The sequence below is a fragment of the Mustela erminea genome, chromosome 17, assembly GCF_009829155.1.
Source record: "Mustela erminea isolate mMusErm1 chromosome 17, mMusErm1.Pri, whole genome shotgun sequence".
Taxonomy (NCBI): domain Eukaryota; kingdom Metazoa; phylum Chordata; class Mammalia; order Carnivora; family Mustelidae; genus Mustela; species Mustela erminea.
Genome location: NC_045630.1, coordinates 35,612,479 through 35,629,718, shown reverse-complemented (window position 1 = coordinate 35,629,718; position 17,240 = coordinate 35,612,479). Strand labels below are relative to the sequence as shown.

At 42.4% G+C, this 17,240-nt stretch overlaps 1 protein-coding gene across 6 annotated transcripts in view; it reads right to left on the bottom strand.

The window, feature by feature from the left end:
* Nucleotides 1-7,190: 7,190 nt before the first annotated feature.
* Nucleotides 7,191-17,240, bottom strand: part of HSD11B1 (hydroxysteroid 11-beta dehydrogenase 1) — a 65,432-nt gene continuing 55,382 nt past the window's right edge. For all 6 annotated transcript variants that reach the window (XM_032318457.1, XM_032318461.1, XM_032318458.1 and 3 more), the window contains 2 exons: nucleotides 11,124-11,267; nucleotides 7,191-9,454 (listed from right to left, as the gene is read on the bottom strand). In XM_032318457.1, the coding sequence (XP_032174348.1) occupies nucleotides 9,237-9,454; nucleotides 11,124-11,267 (362 nt within the window). In that variant the 3' untranslated portion in view covers nucleotides 7,191-9,236. The remainder of the gene's footprint in view (nucleotides 9,455-11,123; nucleotides 11,268-17,240) is intronic.

The window sequence follows — 17,240 nt, the reverse complement described above, 5'->3', positions numbered from 1 at the left end:
GGATGAGTGAGAGGGTGCTAGTAGCTCTTTACACTAGAGTATAAAGATTATAACAGGAATTCCTATGTGCCAACTATTTGGACTCCGTTAAAAATCAGAAAGATATGTGTATTAAGCTCAAAATTCTTTTCAGGGTGCATCAATGGGATACCACACCTACGATCATGTGAACGGTTAGGATGATTACCTTTGTTTTCAGCCAAGAATCCTGACAGTCTAAACAACATTAACTGTACTCATGAACACTCTAATTCTGGAGATATTTGCTCCCTAGTAAAATTAGCTTATTTAATAGTCTTATCTTCTGTCTGAAACTGGCAATTTTCCTTCCTGGCTTAAACTGTCATTTCTTGCCACAGCCTTAGTTAAACTATCCCTGTTATTTCGCAGACGGCTTCATCCTCCAGAGCCTTTTCTGTACATTTTACACGTTTCTATCCTTACCTTTCTTACCTTTTTTAATTTAAAAAATTTTAAAGTAAACTGTACACCCAACATGACCTTGAGATCAAGAGTCGTATGCTCTACTGACTGAGCCAGCCAGGTGCCCTTCCTTTCTGGTCTATTTTATGGTCAGAACAATCTGTTGTTCATAACAGAGGACATTTAAATTGATGCAGTAAAATTGAACCCAAACTGATCGCACCAAAGTACTGACAGCTTGCTGTCAGTCTGCTGTGTAAAGATCATTTTAGGAGCACACTTTGAAAACGAATAAGGCAGATTGTTGGAGAGATGAGTCAGAAAGCATTGAGATATTCTTTTTTCAGCTTTGTAAAAATTATAATATGATGCCATTAAAATAACTTGTATTTTTTATTTGTATTTATTTGTTTTTTTCTTTTTTTACAGTAGGTTCTACACCCAGTGTGGAGCCCAATGTGGGGCTTGAGCTCACAACCCTGAGATCAAGACCTGAGCTGAGATCAAGAGTCAGATGCTTAATCAACAGAGCCACACAGGTGCCCCTTTTTTATTTTTATTTATTTATTTCAAATATTTTATTTATTTATTTGACAGACAGACAGACAGAGATCACAAGTAGGCACAGAGGCCTACACAGAGGATCCTGGGATCATGACCTGAGCCGAAGGCAGAGGCTTTAACCCACTGAGCCACCCAGGTGCCCCTATTTTTATTTTTTTCTTAAAAGATTTTATTTATTTATTTGACAGAGATCACAAGTAGGCAGAGAGGGAGGCAGAGAGAGAGGGGAAAGCAGGCTCCCCACTGAGCAGAGAGCCTGATTATTTTCATTTTTTAAATAAGTTTTAAAGTAGAAAAATAAACACCTTAATCCTACTCCCTAAACACAACTTAGTTTCATATTTTTCACGTTCCTTTCTATTTTTTGTCTATATGTACTTCTTTTTTACATATTTCAAGTGTAGTGAACCTATAATTATGTGTTTGTTTTTCCACTTGCTACCAGAATTTTTTTTTCAGATTTTTACTTTTTCTCATATTTTTACCTTTTAGTGTTGGTTTCCTAATGTTGTTTCCTAATGTTAATGTACCCCAATCTGTTTAGTAATTTCCTTATTATTGAACAGTAGCTGTGTCTAGCTGACATTGCTCAGAATAATTATTAACCCCTGGTAAATACAATTTAATAGCCATAAGAAAAATGAGTCTGAGTTATCATAATTTTCTCTAATTTCAATCATTAATTCAGCACTGTGATAACTTTCAACCTTATAACAGGATTACTTTGGAACTTTGTAAATCACACCCGTCACAAGCTCCGAAGCACACATACTTCCCGAGCAGCAGCCGCTGAGGGGCGGGGGTGGGGGGTGGGGGGGTGCGGGGCGGGGCCGGGGGGGTGTAGCCCGGCAGCAGGAGCACTCCAGGAGGGCTGCCCGGATTGGAAGCCTGGCTTTACCCTTCACTTCCTATTTCAGTTCAGTAAATTACTTAAGGTCTTTGCATCTCTGGTTCCTCCTCAGTAAGATGGCAATGACGATCATACCTACTCAATGTGATGATTTTAAGATTTGTGGTATAACACTTATGATGTGCTCAATAAATTCTGTCACTACCGTCATAGTACACCTGCAATTTGGAGCATCTGCCCTTGTGACTTTTTAGCGGTTATAACCAAACGGACCCTCGATCGGACCTGCAGTTGTAGGAAAGCGAGGTAGTTTCAATGCAACAGTGTGGTTTCTCTGATACCGTTTCATAAGTATATCCAGAGGCTAAAAAACATTTTGCTTTGAAAAATTAATAAACATGAAGATCTTCTCCGTCTATGGGATGATGGCAAAAGTTAAAATATGTACTTAAAAAAAAAAAGATTTTATTTGTTTAGGGGCGCCTGGGTGGCTCAGTGGGTTAAGTCTCTGCCTTTGGCTCAGGTAATGATCTCAGAGTCCTGGGATCAAGCCCGGCCTCACATCGGGCTCTCCGCTCAGCAGGGGGCCTGCTTCTCCCCACGCGTGTCTGCCTCTCTGCCTACTTGTGATCTCTCTCTCTCTCTGTCAAATAAATAAATAAAATCTTAAAAATTTTTTTTTTTTACTTATTTGACAGAGAGAGACACAGCGAGAGGGGAAACACAAGCAGAGGGAGTGGGAGAGAAGAAGCAGGCTTCCTGCCCAGTAGGGATCCTGATGTGGGGCTGGATCCCAGGACCCTTGGATTATGACCTAAGCCGAAGGCACCACCCAGATGCCCCTAAATATGTAAGTTTTTAAACTCACCCAATTCAAGTCAACTGACCATCCTCTTTTATAAATATGTATCATACAACTGTATCAGGAAGAAAAACATTTGATGTACCTCACAGTGCTGCTTCAAAGAAGTGTCTTGTATGCCATTTAACTTTCATTTTATATCAGACTGAAGCACATGTATTCTGAAATAAATAATGTGGACACAATAGCACCTACCTCATAGGGCTGTCTTGAGAATATAAGTGAGTTCATATTCATGCAATAGAATAGTGCCTGAACATAGTAAGTCCTATGTTTGCTAATAAAGTGAAGTAAAAAAAAAATTGTCCCAATGTGGTGAGACTCTTCTTAGTTTCTGCGTGAAGTAATCGATTATTTGATTCATGTGGAGATTATAGAGAGGAATTGATTTTTGTTTATATGGAGATTGTTGTCATTTCTGTTTTAACTTTTACAAATACTACTGCAAGTGAGCATCTTCTGGCAGGAAATTCTGTGTTCTTCTTCTTTTGAACTACTGCCTTTAGGATAAAATCCAGGAGTGGGTATGCTGGAGCAGTTTCAAGAAGAAGCAGTCTAGTTCTGATGAGGAAGTTTTGCAGGAAGTGGGCAGGAAGGAACAGAGCGAGGGTTTGGGGCCCTGTTGGAGATGGCAAGGTCCAGGAACTGCTGGGAGGTGAGGGGCTGTCCCGCCTGTTGCAGTACTGCTGGCTGTTTATAGACAGGCAAAAACAGAGTGGTGTGGGGCAAGGAATAAAGGGCTGGAATCTGATGAAATGACTTTTAGATTCATCTACACCTTTTCCTTGAAATGAGAAGTTGTTTTGTCCCCATAGTAAGCCTTTCCCAGTATTAGGGTCTAGGAGTCCTTTATTTCTCAAACTAATCAAATACGTTATACACACCAAGATCTGCGTTCCGTATTACGGATGCAACAATGAGTAACAGAAAGTAAATACCTTTAAGGAATTACATAAGACAATTTTAAAGGTAAATTTAAAGTCTAGTGAACTAAAGTGATTGATGGATACAGAAAATTATAGAGGCATAGGGTAAGGCTTGGGAGAGTACCCACCCCAGCACTGAGGACAGGCCTTGGAGGAAGGGAGGACACTTGTCCCAGAGGAAGTCATGGTGGAGCTGAGTCTTAAAGGACAGGTAGGAGTTAAATAGACAATAGGGAGAGTGAAGAGCGTTCGGGGCAGAGGAGATAACATGGGCAAAGGCCCAGTGGGAAAAGAAGGGTGCCTTCAGAGGTAGCCAAAGTCCTCGGACATCACTTTAAAGAATTGGGGTTTTATTTGTACCATTTTCCTCAAGGATGGCTTTGGATAAATGCTATCCTGCCGTGGCAGCCAAGAATCTGCCTTGATTTCCCCATTTCACCTTGGCATTTCTTTCCCTGGGAGGCTCGCCGCACCTTGCTTTCAAGGGTGACCACTAGCTGTCGCTATTGAACAGATCTAGCGAAAAGCCAATGGTTTAGGGCCTAACCTGGCCGTTAGGGCCGGGAGGCCCCACCAGATGCTTGAGTCCCGCCCCGCCGCCAGCAAGGTGTGTTCATCCGCCCTAAGCGGTGATTCACGAGAAGGCACGCAGTGTTGCGGTGCTGGTAGAGCGTGAACTGGGGGTCAGAAACCGGTACATGTGCGGTACAGCGCCAACAGTCAGCCACTGGGTGGCGCTGTGCCCCCTCGACGGCAAACCCCGAGCCTTGTGAAAAGGAAGTCTTTGGTTAGGATGGCCTGGCTCTGTGTCTTGGGGTGGAGTAGCTTTTCTTGCCCTCGGTCACCGGGAGTTCAGAGTGCCACAGGACTGTTCGAGGACAGTGTGAGGTCCCGAAGCACGCCCACTCAGCGGTCCCAGGGCAGCCAATCACAGCACAGGGAAAGACCCAACACCACTGACCTCGGCTCTCACCAGTGTGGGTCTTTTGAAACCCTCGGGTTCCTGGTCAAGGGACATGTCAATGTGTCCTCCCCTTTGGCTGCTGCTTCTATGCCATCCTCCCAAAAACTCCTATCTCCAAAGCCTCTGCAACTCAAGCAGGTTGTTCATCTGGCGCTTTCCTATTTTTTTGAGAACTGATTTCCCTGCCCCTCCCTGTGGTTTTACCTTTTGCTCTAGGATCCTGTCCTCACCCGGTGTGTTCTGGATCTCTGCAGACTTAATTCTGCTTCTCCTGACTTTCATGCCTGTGGGCATTGGTGTCCTCAGTCCTGTTTGACCTTTTTGAAAATTCTCTTTTCTCCTTTGCCTTTTCTTTTCACATTAGCTCTGTACCAACCTCTGTACCCCCCCCCCCACACACACCCTCCTTAAAAACTAGGATTTAGACACATTCTAAGTTTACCTAGAAAATGTCTAACAACTAAGAGAACTTAGGTTTTTAAGAATTGCTGAGGGGGGAGGAACTAGCACATTGGGATAGCCTGATTTCCCTGAGCATTCCCCATGACCTGGTGACTGTGTGGCATGTGATGGAGATTGGAGAGTACTGAGATGTTGACAGCGAAGCAGAGTTGCTGGAAACATCCCCAGACAGGATATGCCCTGAATCAAGGTGGGCAATGTGTTTTCTCTGTTCCCTTAATGCTGCAAATGAGTTTGGTTTACATACTTCTCAAGAAATTAAGGGATGCTTCTGGGACTTGATTAGCATACATTCTCCAGTGCTGGAAATGGGGCACAGTGGAGACGAACTTGGGTCCTTGGCAAATTCCTTGGACAGCAGGCAGTGGTGGGGGAGGCGGGGGAGGTGGAGAGGATGGATTCTACCCTACATGTGGCCCCTGGAGAGAGCAATGGGTCACCCTGAGCCACGGGTGACTGCTGATGCTCTCACTAATAAGGCCTGGCTAGAAGCATCACACATGCTGACTTCTTTCTTTTAACATAGCTTCAGAGCGGAGCTCTGCAGCAAGTCAAGGAGCTACTAGATGTGGGGGGATGTGGCAACTTCTATTTATTTTTTATCTTATCTTTTCACGATTTCTATTTTTGTCTATGCTTTATGTTAGTAAATATTACATGCATATATTATATAAATAGTAACTGTATATCTGTTAGAAATCTGTACGCCTAATCATGTTTTAATAATGAAGTATGCGATCCCAAGTTTTGGCAGCCACAACTCGGGAGCATCTTTGAAGCTTGCCGTCGACTCTGGGGGTGGGTTTGCGATGCTGGCCTACAGTAGGCCAGCCAAGGAGAAAGGCCCAGCTTATGTTAACAGATGTGGTGGCGAAGTGGGAATTAACTGTCCCTGAGAGGGAGCTCTCCAGGAACAGCAGATGGGATGAGTCACTGTCTCTGAGGTTACCTCGGGGCTCCCTGCTTCCTCTTATCTAGGGTCTTCCATTACACTCTTAACTGAGGAGAGGGAATCATAGCTCCTCAGAGTGGAGTTTGGAGAGGCGAGAGCCCAGGGTGCTCTTCAGTATGAGGGTGAGGAGGATGTGGGGGGAGGGTGGGATTAAATTAGACCTTGGAGGTGGTCGGTGGAACTGGATCCTGTCACCAAGGTCAGGAAACTGACATCTAAGGAACAGTGTCCTTCTGCTCTGATTGCGGATTTCTTTGTTTCTGTCAGGATTTACATATGTGACAAAGACTTCTGGTTCCTCATAGACCCCAGTTTTGTTGGGGGTAAGTGTGGGCTCAGCTGAAAGCTCCATTTCTCAACCTCTCTTGAAGGGAGGGGTGGTCACACGACGTGACTCGAGCCCAGAGGATGTGAGCTGAAGTCCTTAGATGGGGCTTCCCAATTTGCTGTTTATCAGGGGGCAGATTCCGCTGGTGCGCCTCTTTCACCCTTCCCTGAAACAGCATGATGCTGAATTAGAGCCACTATCTTGTAACTCCACGGTGACCCGGAGGAGGATGGATAGTGGAGTGGAAAGACGGAAGGAGCCTGGCTCCCTGAGGCCCTGGTCGGCCCCTCTTGGACTACTTGTTAGGGGAGGAAAAGTAATTTCTACTTGACTGAGCCACCTTCAGTGGGGTTTTCTGGTATTCTCAGGGGAGGGCAGGGCTAGTGAATGTGCTAGTGAAAGAGAGAGAGTGAGAGAGAAAAGTCAGTTTGGGGACTTGCACACAGTTAAGGCTGTTGACTTCATGCAAAATGCTGACTCCCTGAGAGTTCAAGAAGGTGAATATCCCCCGTCTTTGGGAGCCCTTGCGCCCCCAGCCTCCCAGCAATGGAGTAAAAGCTGACCTGTTACTTTCAAGTCCTTGGAGGAGGGAAGAGGCTTTGAGCTGGGCCTTTAAGGATAACTAATTCTGTCAAGAATGTGGGATGGGAAAGTCGGGGCGCGGTGCTGGAGCAGGCAGTACAGGTTTGGGAGAGCTGACGGTGCATTTCTCTTCTATTACACATTCAGCCGTGTGACCCCCTGGCTCGAAACTGACCAGGTTGAGAGTATTTACATCAAGGAAGCAAGCAAATGCTTCTTTTCTCTCGCTCTCTTTTTCTGGAGAGCCAATTGTTAAACATTTACCAACACACCCTTGGAAAGACCAAAGGTTTAGTTTATTAGTTACATAAATATTGTTACATACCTCCTCTTGATTTCCCCATAAGTGAACAGAATCAGGGAGCAGCTGATTTATACTAAACATAGGCTGAAGTGTGCCTTTAAGCGGAAGAGAACCCTAAAAGTTCAGACTGAAGGCAAAACTAATTGGAAGCTGGCTCTGGCTATAAATTTGTCATCTGACCATGTTTCTGTCTCAGTGTTTACCGCCTTTCTCCTGATCAGCCTCCCACCCTCCTCCTGTTGCAAACCTGGCTTCTTGCCCCATTTGTGACACATGCAGAGGCCCCTGATTCTGGGACTAGCACAACAGTTTACCACCCGCTTCCAGACACTTGATGATCTTCTCTGATTCAGCACTAGTGTGCACATCCGTTGTGCTGTATGGTCAGAAATCTGACTTCACATTTTGGATCTCTTTTCTGGCATACAGGTGCAGTCAGGTCTTTCCTGTTCCCTTGTACTGAGCATAGTCTGGAAAGAATCTCTTTCTAAGAAAAGCCCAGCCATATTCACCCTCAGTGCTAGCTCCTTGTCCAGGTGGTTGGCAGGCTCAATGGATTCCAGTCTGTTCTGCGGCCTGGTCATTTAGATTAAGTGACGGGGAAAGGAAATTTCTCTGGTGCATCTAATCCCATGTCTCATGTCCTAGTATCTCTGATCATGGAAACCCTGCATTTGGGGATGTTGAGTTCATGCTGGATAAACCCCATCTATCCCTCCAGAACATTCTTCATTCTTTCCTACTGTGCTGTCCATGAGGAAGCTGACCTGTGTGGTTTATATCAGTCTGCTCCCTGGACCCTCTGGTTAGCTAAGAGAAAATATTAGCAAGAAATTGAAGGGAGGGAAGAGAATGAGGCTGGGGTGTTTAGTTTATCCTCTCCACATCCTTCCTGCATAGTCCTAGCTGGGCTGGCGGCGTCCTGTAACTGAATGTCGTAGCTCCTGTTCTGTGATGCTCTGCGAACAGCTTCTATCTCCGGATTCTTGTAACTGTTCTTTTTGTCCCTAAGGTGGGACCCACCACAAGACACTACCTTATCCCTTGTGATTGCACTATAACCTTGTCCCCACTTCTGTAAGAAAACCCCTGTTTACTAAAGCCTACTAAAATGATCTAATTTGCCCTCTCTTACCTGTTGGGGACCTAACCAATACAGGGCTTTGCTGAGTTGTTAATATAGCTGATTTCTGTTTCCTGTTTGGTTGTAGTCAGGTGATGTCTGACAAGTGTTTGATAAATGTTTGCTGGATAAAGAAATGGCGAAATGTGTAAGTGGGAGGATGGAACTCCATTCCCTTCTCTCCAGACTTCTAACACACAGTGGAGAGTTCACACGTGAAGTGGAGATGCCTGATGCAGTCTAAGGGCAATCAACATGTTTACGTTGTGTGGCTCAAGTTCCCAGGGACTTCCACTTCCATGGCGTGTCCTAGTGATTTATACCCACCCCGGTATCCTCCCTCCTTGAGGAGCAATATAAAATAATATAAAGAGTATCTGAAATATACAATATGGTATGGACATGATGTCCATTAAATGGAGAACAGGGTGATTTCTTCAACTCAAAAACAATAAGAAGGTTCAGACCACAAGATACGAAATGAACACTGAAAATTTTCACTTGTGTGGTTTTAAAGGACCTTACTGAATGAGCTGAACTTAGAGCTACTAATCATGAATTTACAACATGGATATGACCTTTATTATAATTAATATTGTATGGATCATAATCTTATATATGAGGTAAATTTGATAGAACTACCTTTTAATTATATCTACGGTTACTATCCGTTTCACAACTGCAGATTGCTGTGGTTCATGACACTCATTATAATTAGGTTTCTACTGTGCAAGTGTTAGAGGAACTCCTTCAAACTGTGAGATGTGATGCGTGATTTACGACTCTCGGGGGCATCCATTTGTCTCTCTGGAGATGCCTTCCTGGACGGAGCTCAGATAGATATCAGGAAGAACAGTCCCAAAGCTCCCCCACCATGCTCCACCTTAAGGAAGTGCTTAGTTGTTGATAAATTTGTCCAAACTATAACTTCTTAAGGACAAGAATTCCAGGATCTTCCTCCCTGGATTTCCCAGCAGGAGATCTGTCCAGACTGAGTTGTCATAGTACACTTCCTCTTGACGCAGAGCTCCCCCTTTGATGATTTCCAGGGCACATTCTTCCTTGGGAGATGCATCAATGTTGATGATCCCCGAAACGGCCTTCATGGCTGTGTCTATAGAATGATGAGAGAAGAGTGGGGTTATCCAAGACCAGTAGAGTCTACAACATGGAAAGTCTGCAGACAGTAACAGCTTAACTCTGAGGGGCTGTTTGCCAGTGCTTGTTCTATAAGACCCACAGGCCCTCTCAGAAGACTGGGCCCGCATTTAGGCCCTGCTGTGCAAAAAGAGGCTTAGAGTTAATGTGGACCCTGTGTTCCTGGATGAAGATTTGGTGGGGGGTGCGCAGTTAGAGGGGATTGAGGGAATTAAATCACGCTACTCTCTTGAGTGTTTTGGTTGGGGTGAGGGAGTAATATGGGGGAGCACAATGGGGGTAGAAGTTATATCAAGACCCAGTAGCTAATGGAAAATGTCAGTGGGCAAAGCCGAGTGCTGTATGTTAATGATTTATGAATTTGTAAAAGGAAGAGATGGGCGAGAATCCAGGCCTTTGCTTTCTGTCAACACGAACCACTTTCATTTTGGAAGGGAAGTTCCTTTATCTCTTCCAAATGTCCATGTCCTTTGGGCGTGGCTGCTTTTTCTCTTTCTATCCTCGTTTCACTGTGTGTGTGTGTGTGTGTGTGTGTGTTTTCTCTTGTTCGCTAACAACTCCTTAACTTATTCAATTACTCTTCAAAGTTTTCTTATTGTACCTATTCTACATAAACTTGCATTTGGACTTACAGAAAAGTTGTAAAAATTGGGTATTCCCTTGTAGCCTTCACCCTGCTTCCCCTAATTATAACATCACGCGTTACCGCTGTACAAGTGTCAAGGTACATTGTAATAAGGGCAATTTTACTAACTAAAACACAGACCTTATTTTTTTCACTAACATCCTTTTTATGTTCCAGGATCTTAGTCAGGATTAGACTTAGTAATCATTTCTTCTTTTCTCTCCAGTCTGGGGGCAGTTCCTCATGGCCTTGACACTTTTGAAAAGTATTGATCAATTGTTTTGCGGAATGGTAGTTTGGGTTAGTCCATTTCTCTCTCTTTTTTTAAAGAAAAAAAAATATTTTATTTTTCAGTGATCTCTGCACCCACTGTGGGACTCAAACGTACAACCCTGAGAACAAGAGACTTCATGCTGTACCGACTGAGCCAGCCAGGTGCCTCTGTCCTTTTTTTTTTTTTTTCTGATGATTGCAGTGAGGTTATGCATTTTTGGCAAGAATATCACAAAAATGATGTTGTGTCCTCATTGCATCATATCAAAGGGTTTATGAGGGGCGCCTGACTGGCTCCGTCAATAGAGCATGCAACTCTTGATCTTGGGGTTGTAAGTTTGAGCCCCATATTGGGTATAGAGATCACTTATGAAAAAAAGAAGATTCAGGATATCAATAGTTCTTATTATTGGTGATGGTATTAAGAATAACAAACTTGTACTTAATAAGCCTCAGAGAGGACAGTAATGGCCATTGAGTGTTCCTGAGGACATAAAGGTTCAGAATAGGGTTAAGTGATGGGTCTGGTGTCACTCGGCACACTTGGTGGTCAGAATGGAAAGAAGTGTCTAAGGATAGTCAGAGGCGTCCCTGGTGACAAAGTGCTTCAGTAAGTGGAGACTGGTGCTCTTGCTGGCTTTTAGTCAATGACACACGAGTCAAGGAGTTCAACGCCTCCTTTACTCACAGTGGTAAGGCAGGCTGTTTGTTCCAGTCTTCACCTTACCTGTGTTTATGAGGCCGAGGATACAGAGAGTGATCGACACATTGACCTTGGTCACTGAATGTTCCATCCTGACAGAGGAGAAAAACCCATCCAGAGCAAACTTGCTTGCAGAATAGGGCGCAACAAGTGGGCTAGCCATTTTCCCTAAATAATAAGGAAATGGGTTAAGAAGGTGACCCATTTTGGCTTCTACAGAGATGATCTTTGCTTTATCTGTAGTAGGACTTGTAACCCCTGTGGAGTCCTTTTACCCTTTGAGGCATAGTTTCTCTTTGCTCATATAGAGGCTATCATGCTGTGTTGAATTTCTGAATAAAAAAAAGATTGTTAAGATATCAAAGAAACTTCCCTTGAAGAGACTGGAGTGGAAGGTGGGGTGGGCTGCACGAAAAGCTTCACTGAAGAAAGACTGGTTAGATTTTGGGAAGGGGAGTTTATGAGTGGGACTACAAAAGAGCCATGTAATCCCATAGCCACTAACTCTGCTACGTCTGACCCAAGACAGCAAAGATCTGAGGGTTTGGCAAGAGCTCTCTGCCAACACAGCAACCTATTATTTGATTTTCTTTTCTGTACAAGGGAAATGAAAATCCTTGTCTTTGCTTTTCTGCTTAAAACTGCTTTTCTTACTTTCATCACCCCTGTTCATTCTCAGTCAGTTTGGGGAAGGACATGTGGACATATGCCTGATAGGGTGACCTCTTCATTATACCCTTTTCAAGAGGAGGGATTAGAAGGGGACTGAGACCTTGACTCTTTGCTGAGCAAAGAGTTATAACAGCTACTTTAAAATTTTTGTCTGCTAATTCTAAAATATGGGCCATTTAAGGATTGATCTCCATTGATTGCCTTTCCTCCTAAGTATCAGTCATATTTCTTATTCTTGTATATGGAGTAATTTTGCAGTGTGTTCTTGATGTTGTGAATGAAACATTATAGCGTCTCTGGATTCTGTCATACTCCTCCAAAAGTATTGATTTTTTACTTTTTTTTTTTTCAGGTGGAAATTTAACTTAGCTTATATCCTGTGTCTCTTGCAGTAGGTTCCAGCTAAAATCTCTGTTGAATTATTTAATCTTTTTAAAAAAAGATTTTATTTATTTATTTGAGAGAGAGACAGTGAGAGAGCGCATGAGTGATGAGAAGGTCAGAGAGAGGAGCCGACTCCCCGTGGAGCTGGGAGCCTGATGCAGGACTTGAACCCGGGACTCCGGGATCATGACCTGAGCCGAAGGCAGTCGTCCAACCAACTGAGCCACCCAGGCGTCCCGAATTATTTAATCTTAATTGGTTTCTTGGTATCTACACAATCCATGAGTAATTCAAGGATAAACGGAAGAGTTTATATATAAAATTTGGTACTGTTCCACTGTGGCTCTTTCCTTTCCAGTATGTTCCCCTATACTTTCTGGATGCTACAGAAACCCTAAACTCTTTTTTCTGGTTCTTCAAGGTAGTAAGATGGCAGTTGCCTATCCCAGATCAGATATGGTGTTAATTGTGGACTGCCCTTAGGCATAAGCTATAAAACTCATCTATTGTCAGTTCCCTGTTTCCCCCTTTCAGGTGTCAACAACTCTCCAGTTTTTGTAAGTTTTTGCTTTTTCTCTCCAGTGCTTTCAATGGTTGTTTTCTATATTTTGTCCAAAGTTTGATCTGGAGCAGGCTGGTCTGTTAGGTACCATTCTGCTGTTATTGGAATTGGAAACTCTATAAACTTACCAAATCAATGAAAGAAAATGACTTATTCAATAAAGATGCTAGTAAAGTTGGTTAACTCATTGGAAATAATTATTAGCTCCTTGTTCTATATCATATATTCAAAAAATTCTAGATGAAAAGTATGGCAGACACTGTTGTTTACCCAATATCCATTTCCCCCTTTTTAATATTAGAATTTGATTTTTTTAAAATCAGGACAGCAGTGTGTTCAGATAAAAATATTTATTTCCTCAAGATTCCCTTGATCTTTTGTATGGCCAATGATCTAGTTCTGGCCAATGAGAAATCTAACAAAGGGGGTCTCTGGAAAAGAAAATAATTTCCTAACGAACTAGGAGGATTCAGGTGACATGCATTTTTAAAATTTTGCCTCTTTTCTTTCATCCTAAATGTACTTCAGATGTGATGCCTAGCATTGCAGTGGTCATTTGTGAACGTGAGGAAAGCTACATATTAGGAATTACGGCACAGAAATGTAAAATGATTCTTGAAGATATAATAAGTCCATTAAACCAACCTTGAACTTATTCCCTGAGAAAAGGGAAGCCCTATTTAGTGTTAAGTGATTATAAGTGGAGTTTTGTTATATGTGCAGCAGAAAGCATCTTCTGACTGATAAAAAATAATTCAATCAGGAAAGAAGATAATATAGGTGGATATTTATCAGATCCTTGTTTATGAAAGATCATTCTAACAGAAAAGTAAAAAAAAATATGTAAAGGCAAAAAATATTTGATGATATAAAATGTAAAACTTCTATATGTGAAAGCAATAGCTATAATAACATCACTATAAAGGTAATGGGTAAATGAGAAACTAGAAAATAATTTAGAACAAAAGCTTAATATCTTTAATCTGAACTTCAATTCTTAATGTATTAACTCTTCAAAAAAATACAAACAAATCTCTCCAACTCCATTCTCAATCATGAGTTTTGGTTTGGAATTACTCTACAGTCAAGTTCCAGGAATGGGTGTGTGTGGCACACGATGTCCAACCAGAGTATCTGATACCGCTTGGTTGTTGACTAGTCTAGGACTGGACCAAAGACTCCGTGAGGGCTTCAGGACACATTGTTGGTTGCCTAACCAGAATTTACTTCCCCTTTCTTCCTCTGTAACCGAACCCCGATTGATTTCATGTTTCTACCTGTTGTAGAGACTGCTAGCATGCTCTCAATATATCTTTTGTTCTTCTTCTTTAGTAGTGGAATCTCTGATGTGTGTCTGGGAAAATAATTATCTGGGATAAAATCCACATTTCTTAGCTTCTTTGAGCCAGATGTTGCCAAATGACTAAGTGCTGTCCAATGGGTTGTAAACAGAAATGTATCATGTGATTTCTGGAATATGTCCCTAAAAGAAGAAATCAGTCTCTCCCTTCCACTCCTTCCTCCTTCTTGGTGCCTAAAGGTAGATATGTTGGCTGTGGCTCCAGAATTACCTAAGATCATGAAGTAGAAGCCACATGTTGAGACTGGGAGAGCACTAAGAGAGGAGGGAAACTGGGTGACCATGGAGCCTCCCTCCTAGCCCTACCTCCAGGGTACTGCCTACCTCCAGACTGATTAACCTTTTGACTTATTTAATCTATTGCTGTTTTAAATTTTATGCATTAGAGAGCTGAACCTAATCCTTACTGAGAGTCCTTACTTTTATGCTGCCCATGTTCCAAAGGAAAGTTGATACCATCTCTAATGCTAGGGGTGGTATAATTGATTTAATCCAATCTCCTGGCCCATGATTGACACAGGAATGAGCATGTGCTCCATTTTCGACCAATGCCTTTTTTTTTTTTTTTTAAGATTTTATTTATTTATTTGACACACAGAGAGAGAAATCACAAATAGGCGGCAGGTTGGGGGGGAGCAGGCTCTCCGCTGAGCAGAGAGCCTGATGCCGGACATGATCCCAGGGCCCTGAGACCATGACCTGAGCCGAAGGCAGAGGCTTAACCCACTGAGCCACCCAGGTGCCCTCAACCAATGTCTTGAGGAGAATTTTGTTGGAGAGTCTGAGAAAATTTTTTATTCTTCTGGGAGAGTTTCTTAAAGTAGCCATTTTTTGTTTCTCTTCTACCAGACAATTTTGTGCATGAATGTGGGGGCTAGGATTACTGCAGCTATCTCACTGTCAGCCTAGGGATGAAGCCACACATGGAAGAGAGCAGAGTCAAGAGAATCATAGGGAGTGAGCTTGAGCCAAGTCCGCCTTCAATCTGGACTTCAGTTACGTCAAAAATGTTTTCTATTGTTTAAGCTAAAAACAGACCAAATTATTTATGAGAATAGCATAGTGGGGGCACCTGGGTGGCTCAGTTGGTTGAGCAGTCGACTGCCTGCTGCTCAAGTCATGATCCTGGAGTCCTGGGATTGAGTCCCGCAGCAGGCTCCTGGCTCCGCAGGCGGTCTGTTTCTCCCTCTGACGTTCCCCCTCTCATGCTTGCTCTCTCTCATTCTCTCTCTCTCAAAAAAATAAATAAAATATTTTTAAAAAGAAGAGAAAAGAGTAGCATAGTGGTTAAAAATATGAGTTCTACAATTAGATGACCTGAGTGTGAATCCCAAGTATGGCATTTCTTAGCTGTCATATGTGGATAATAATACTGCTAAGCTGAAATGTAATATACTCAGCTCAAACTCTGGGACATAGAAGTATTTAGTAAATGTGATTGCGATTAGTATTCACATTTTAAATTGGTGAGAAAAGTATGAGCTATTCAAAAGATTATGTTGGGACAAATAGGCTATTTGGAGAAAAGTACCCTTCTAATAAAAGAATTCAAATTAGAGAGTATATGTGGAAAGTAAAATAACAAAATGAGGGTCAATATATGATCTCAAGGTAAGAGATACTTTTTTAAAAAGACTGTATTTATTTATTTGACAGAGAGAGAGGAAAAAAAAAAAAAAGAAGGAGATACAGCGGGCAGAGGGAGAGGGAGAAGCAGGCTCCTAGCTGAGCAGGGAGCTTGATTATGATATGGGGCTCGATCCCAGAGCCCTGGGATCATGACCTCAGCTGAAGGCAGATGCTTGACCAACTGAGCCACCCAGGTACCCCAAGAGATGCTTTTTAAAGCATGAAATCAAAGGCATAGATAATGAAAGAATATATAAATAGGTTCAAATATACAAAATTTTAAAGGCTGCTGAGTTCTGGAGATGCTCACCATTGTCTTTTTTTTTTTTTTTTCTTTAACCATTACCTCTCTACACACATACCCTTCAAAAAGATTTTGCCTTCACAGTCATAGAAGAAGGTGAGGCCAGTGATAGCTAGCACGCACAATGGCTTAACATCCATCATGGTCTCTCTCAAGATATTGAAATAAGTGATGCAAGGATTCTAATTAGCTGCTGTTGGATTTTGAACTAAAAAGTTGTGTAAGGTTGGGACTGGGGTTGCCATTTCCAGCCATGGAAAAGGATAAGCAAACAGACAAACGGCCCTGTGGAGTAGACAAACAAAAAAATCACAAAAATGAAGATAATAGGAGCTAACACTTATTTAGCTCTTAGGTGCCCGTCTCAAGGCTAGACAATTGCCTGATGTTACAGAGTTAATGAGTAGGAGAACCAGGAGCCAAATCAGGATTCAAATTTGACTCTAGTGGCCCACAATTTCAAGCAGCAGGGGATAGCTCCTCAGAAGAAGCCACTGTTCTTTTTTTATTTTATTTTAATCCCAGTATAGCAAATGTATAGCTTTATATTAGTTTCAGGTGTCCAGTAGTCATTCAACAATTCTATACATCACTGAGTCAGAAGCCACTGTTATTTATCTGAGTATTTTTCCGAAGCCATTCCTGAGTTGGTGAAGATTCTGTCTGCTTGACAATTAAGCCCCCAAATAGGCAAGATTTATGAATAGCGTTACTATTTTCGCTTCTAAGCTGACAGATGAGCTACCCATAGGGCTAATCACTTCTAGTCCCTTTATGTTAGTTTCCTAGGGCTGCCATAATAAGTTGCCACAATCTTGGAGGCCTGAGGCCACAAAAATTTATTTTCTCATAGTTCTGGAGACTACAAGTCCCAAACCAAGGTATCAGCAGGGCCATGTTCTCTCCAAAGTCTCAAGTAGAGAATTCTTCCTTGTTTCTGCAAGCTCCTGATGTTTGCTGCCCACCTTAGGCATTCCTTGGCTTATCAATGCATCACTCTGATCTCTGCCTCCATTTTCACATGGCCTCCTCAATTCTGTCTCTGTCTTACTTTTATTAGGATACTTGCCATTGGATTTAAGCTCACCTATATAACCTGGGATGATCTCATCCTGAGATCTTTACCTTTATTACATCTGTAAAGACCTTTTTTCATATAAGGTCACATTCACAGGTTCCAGGTTGACATATCTGCTCACTCTTCCCTTTGAGATGATAATAAAGATATTG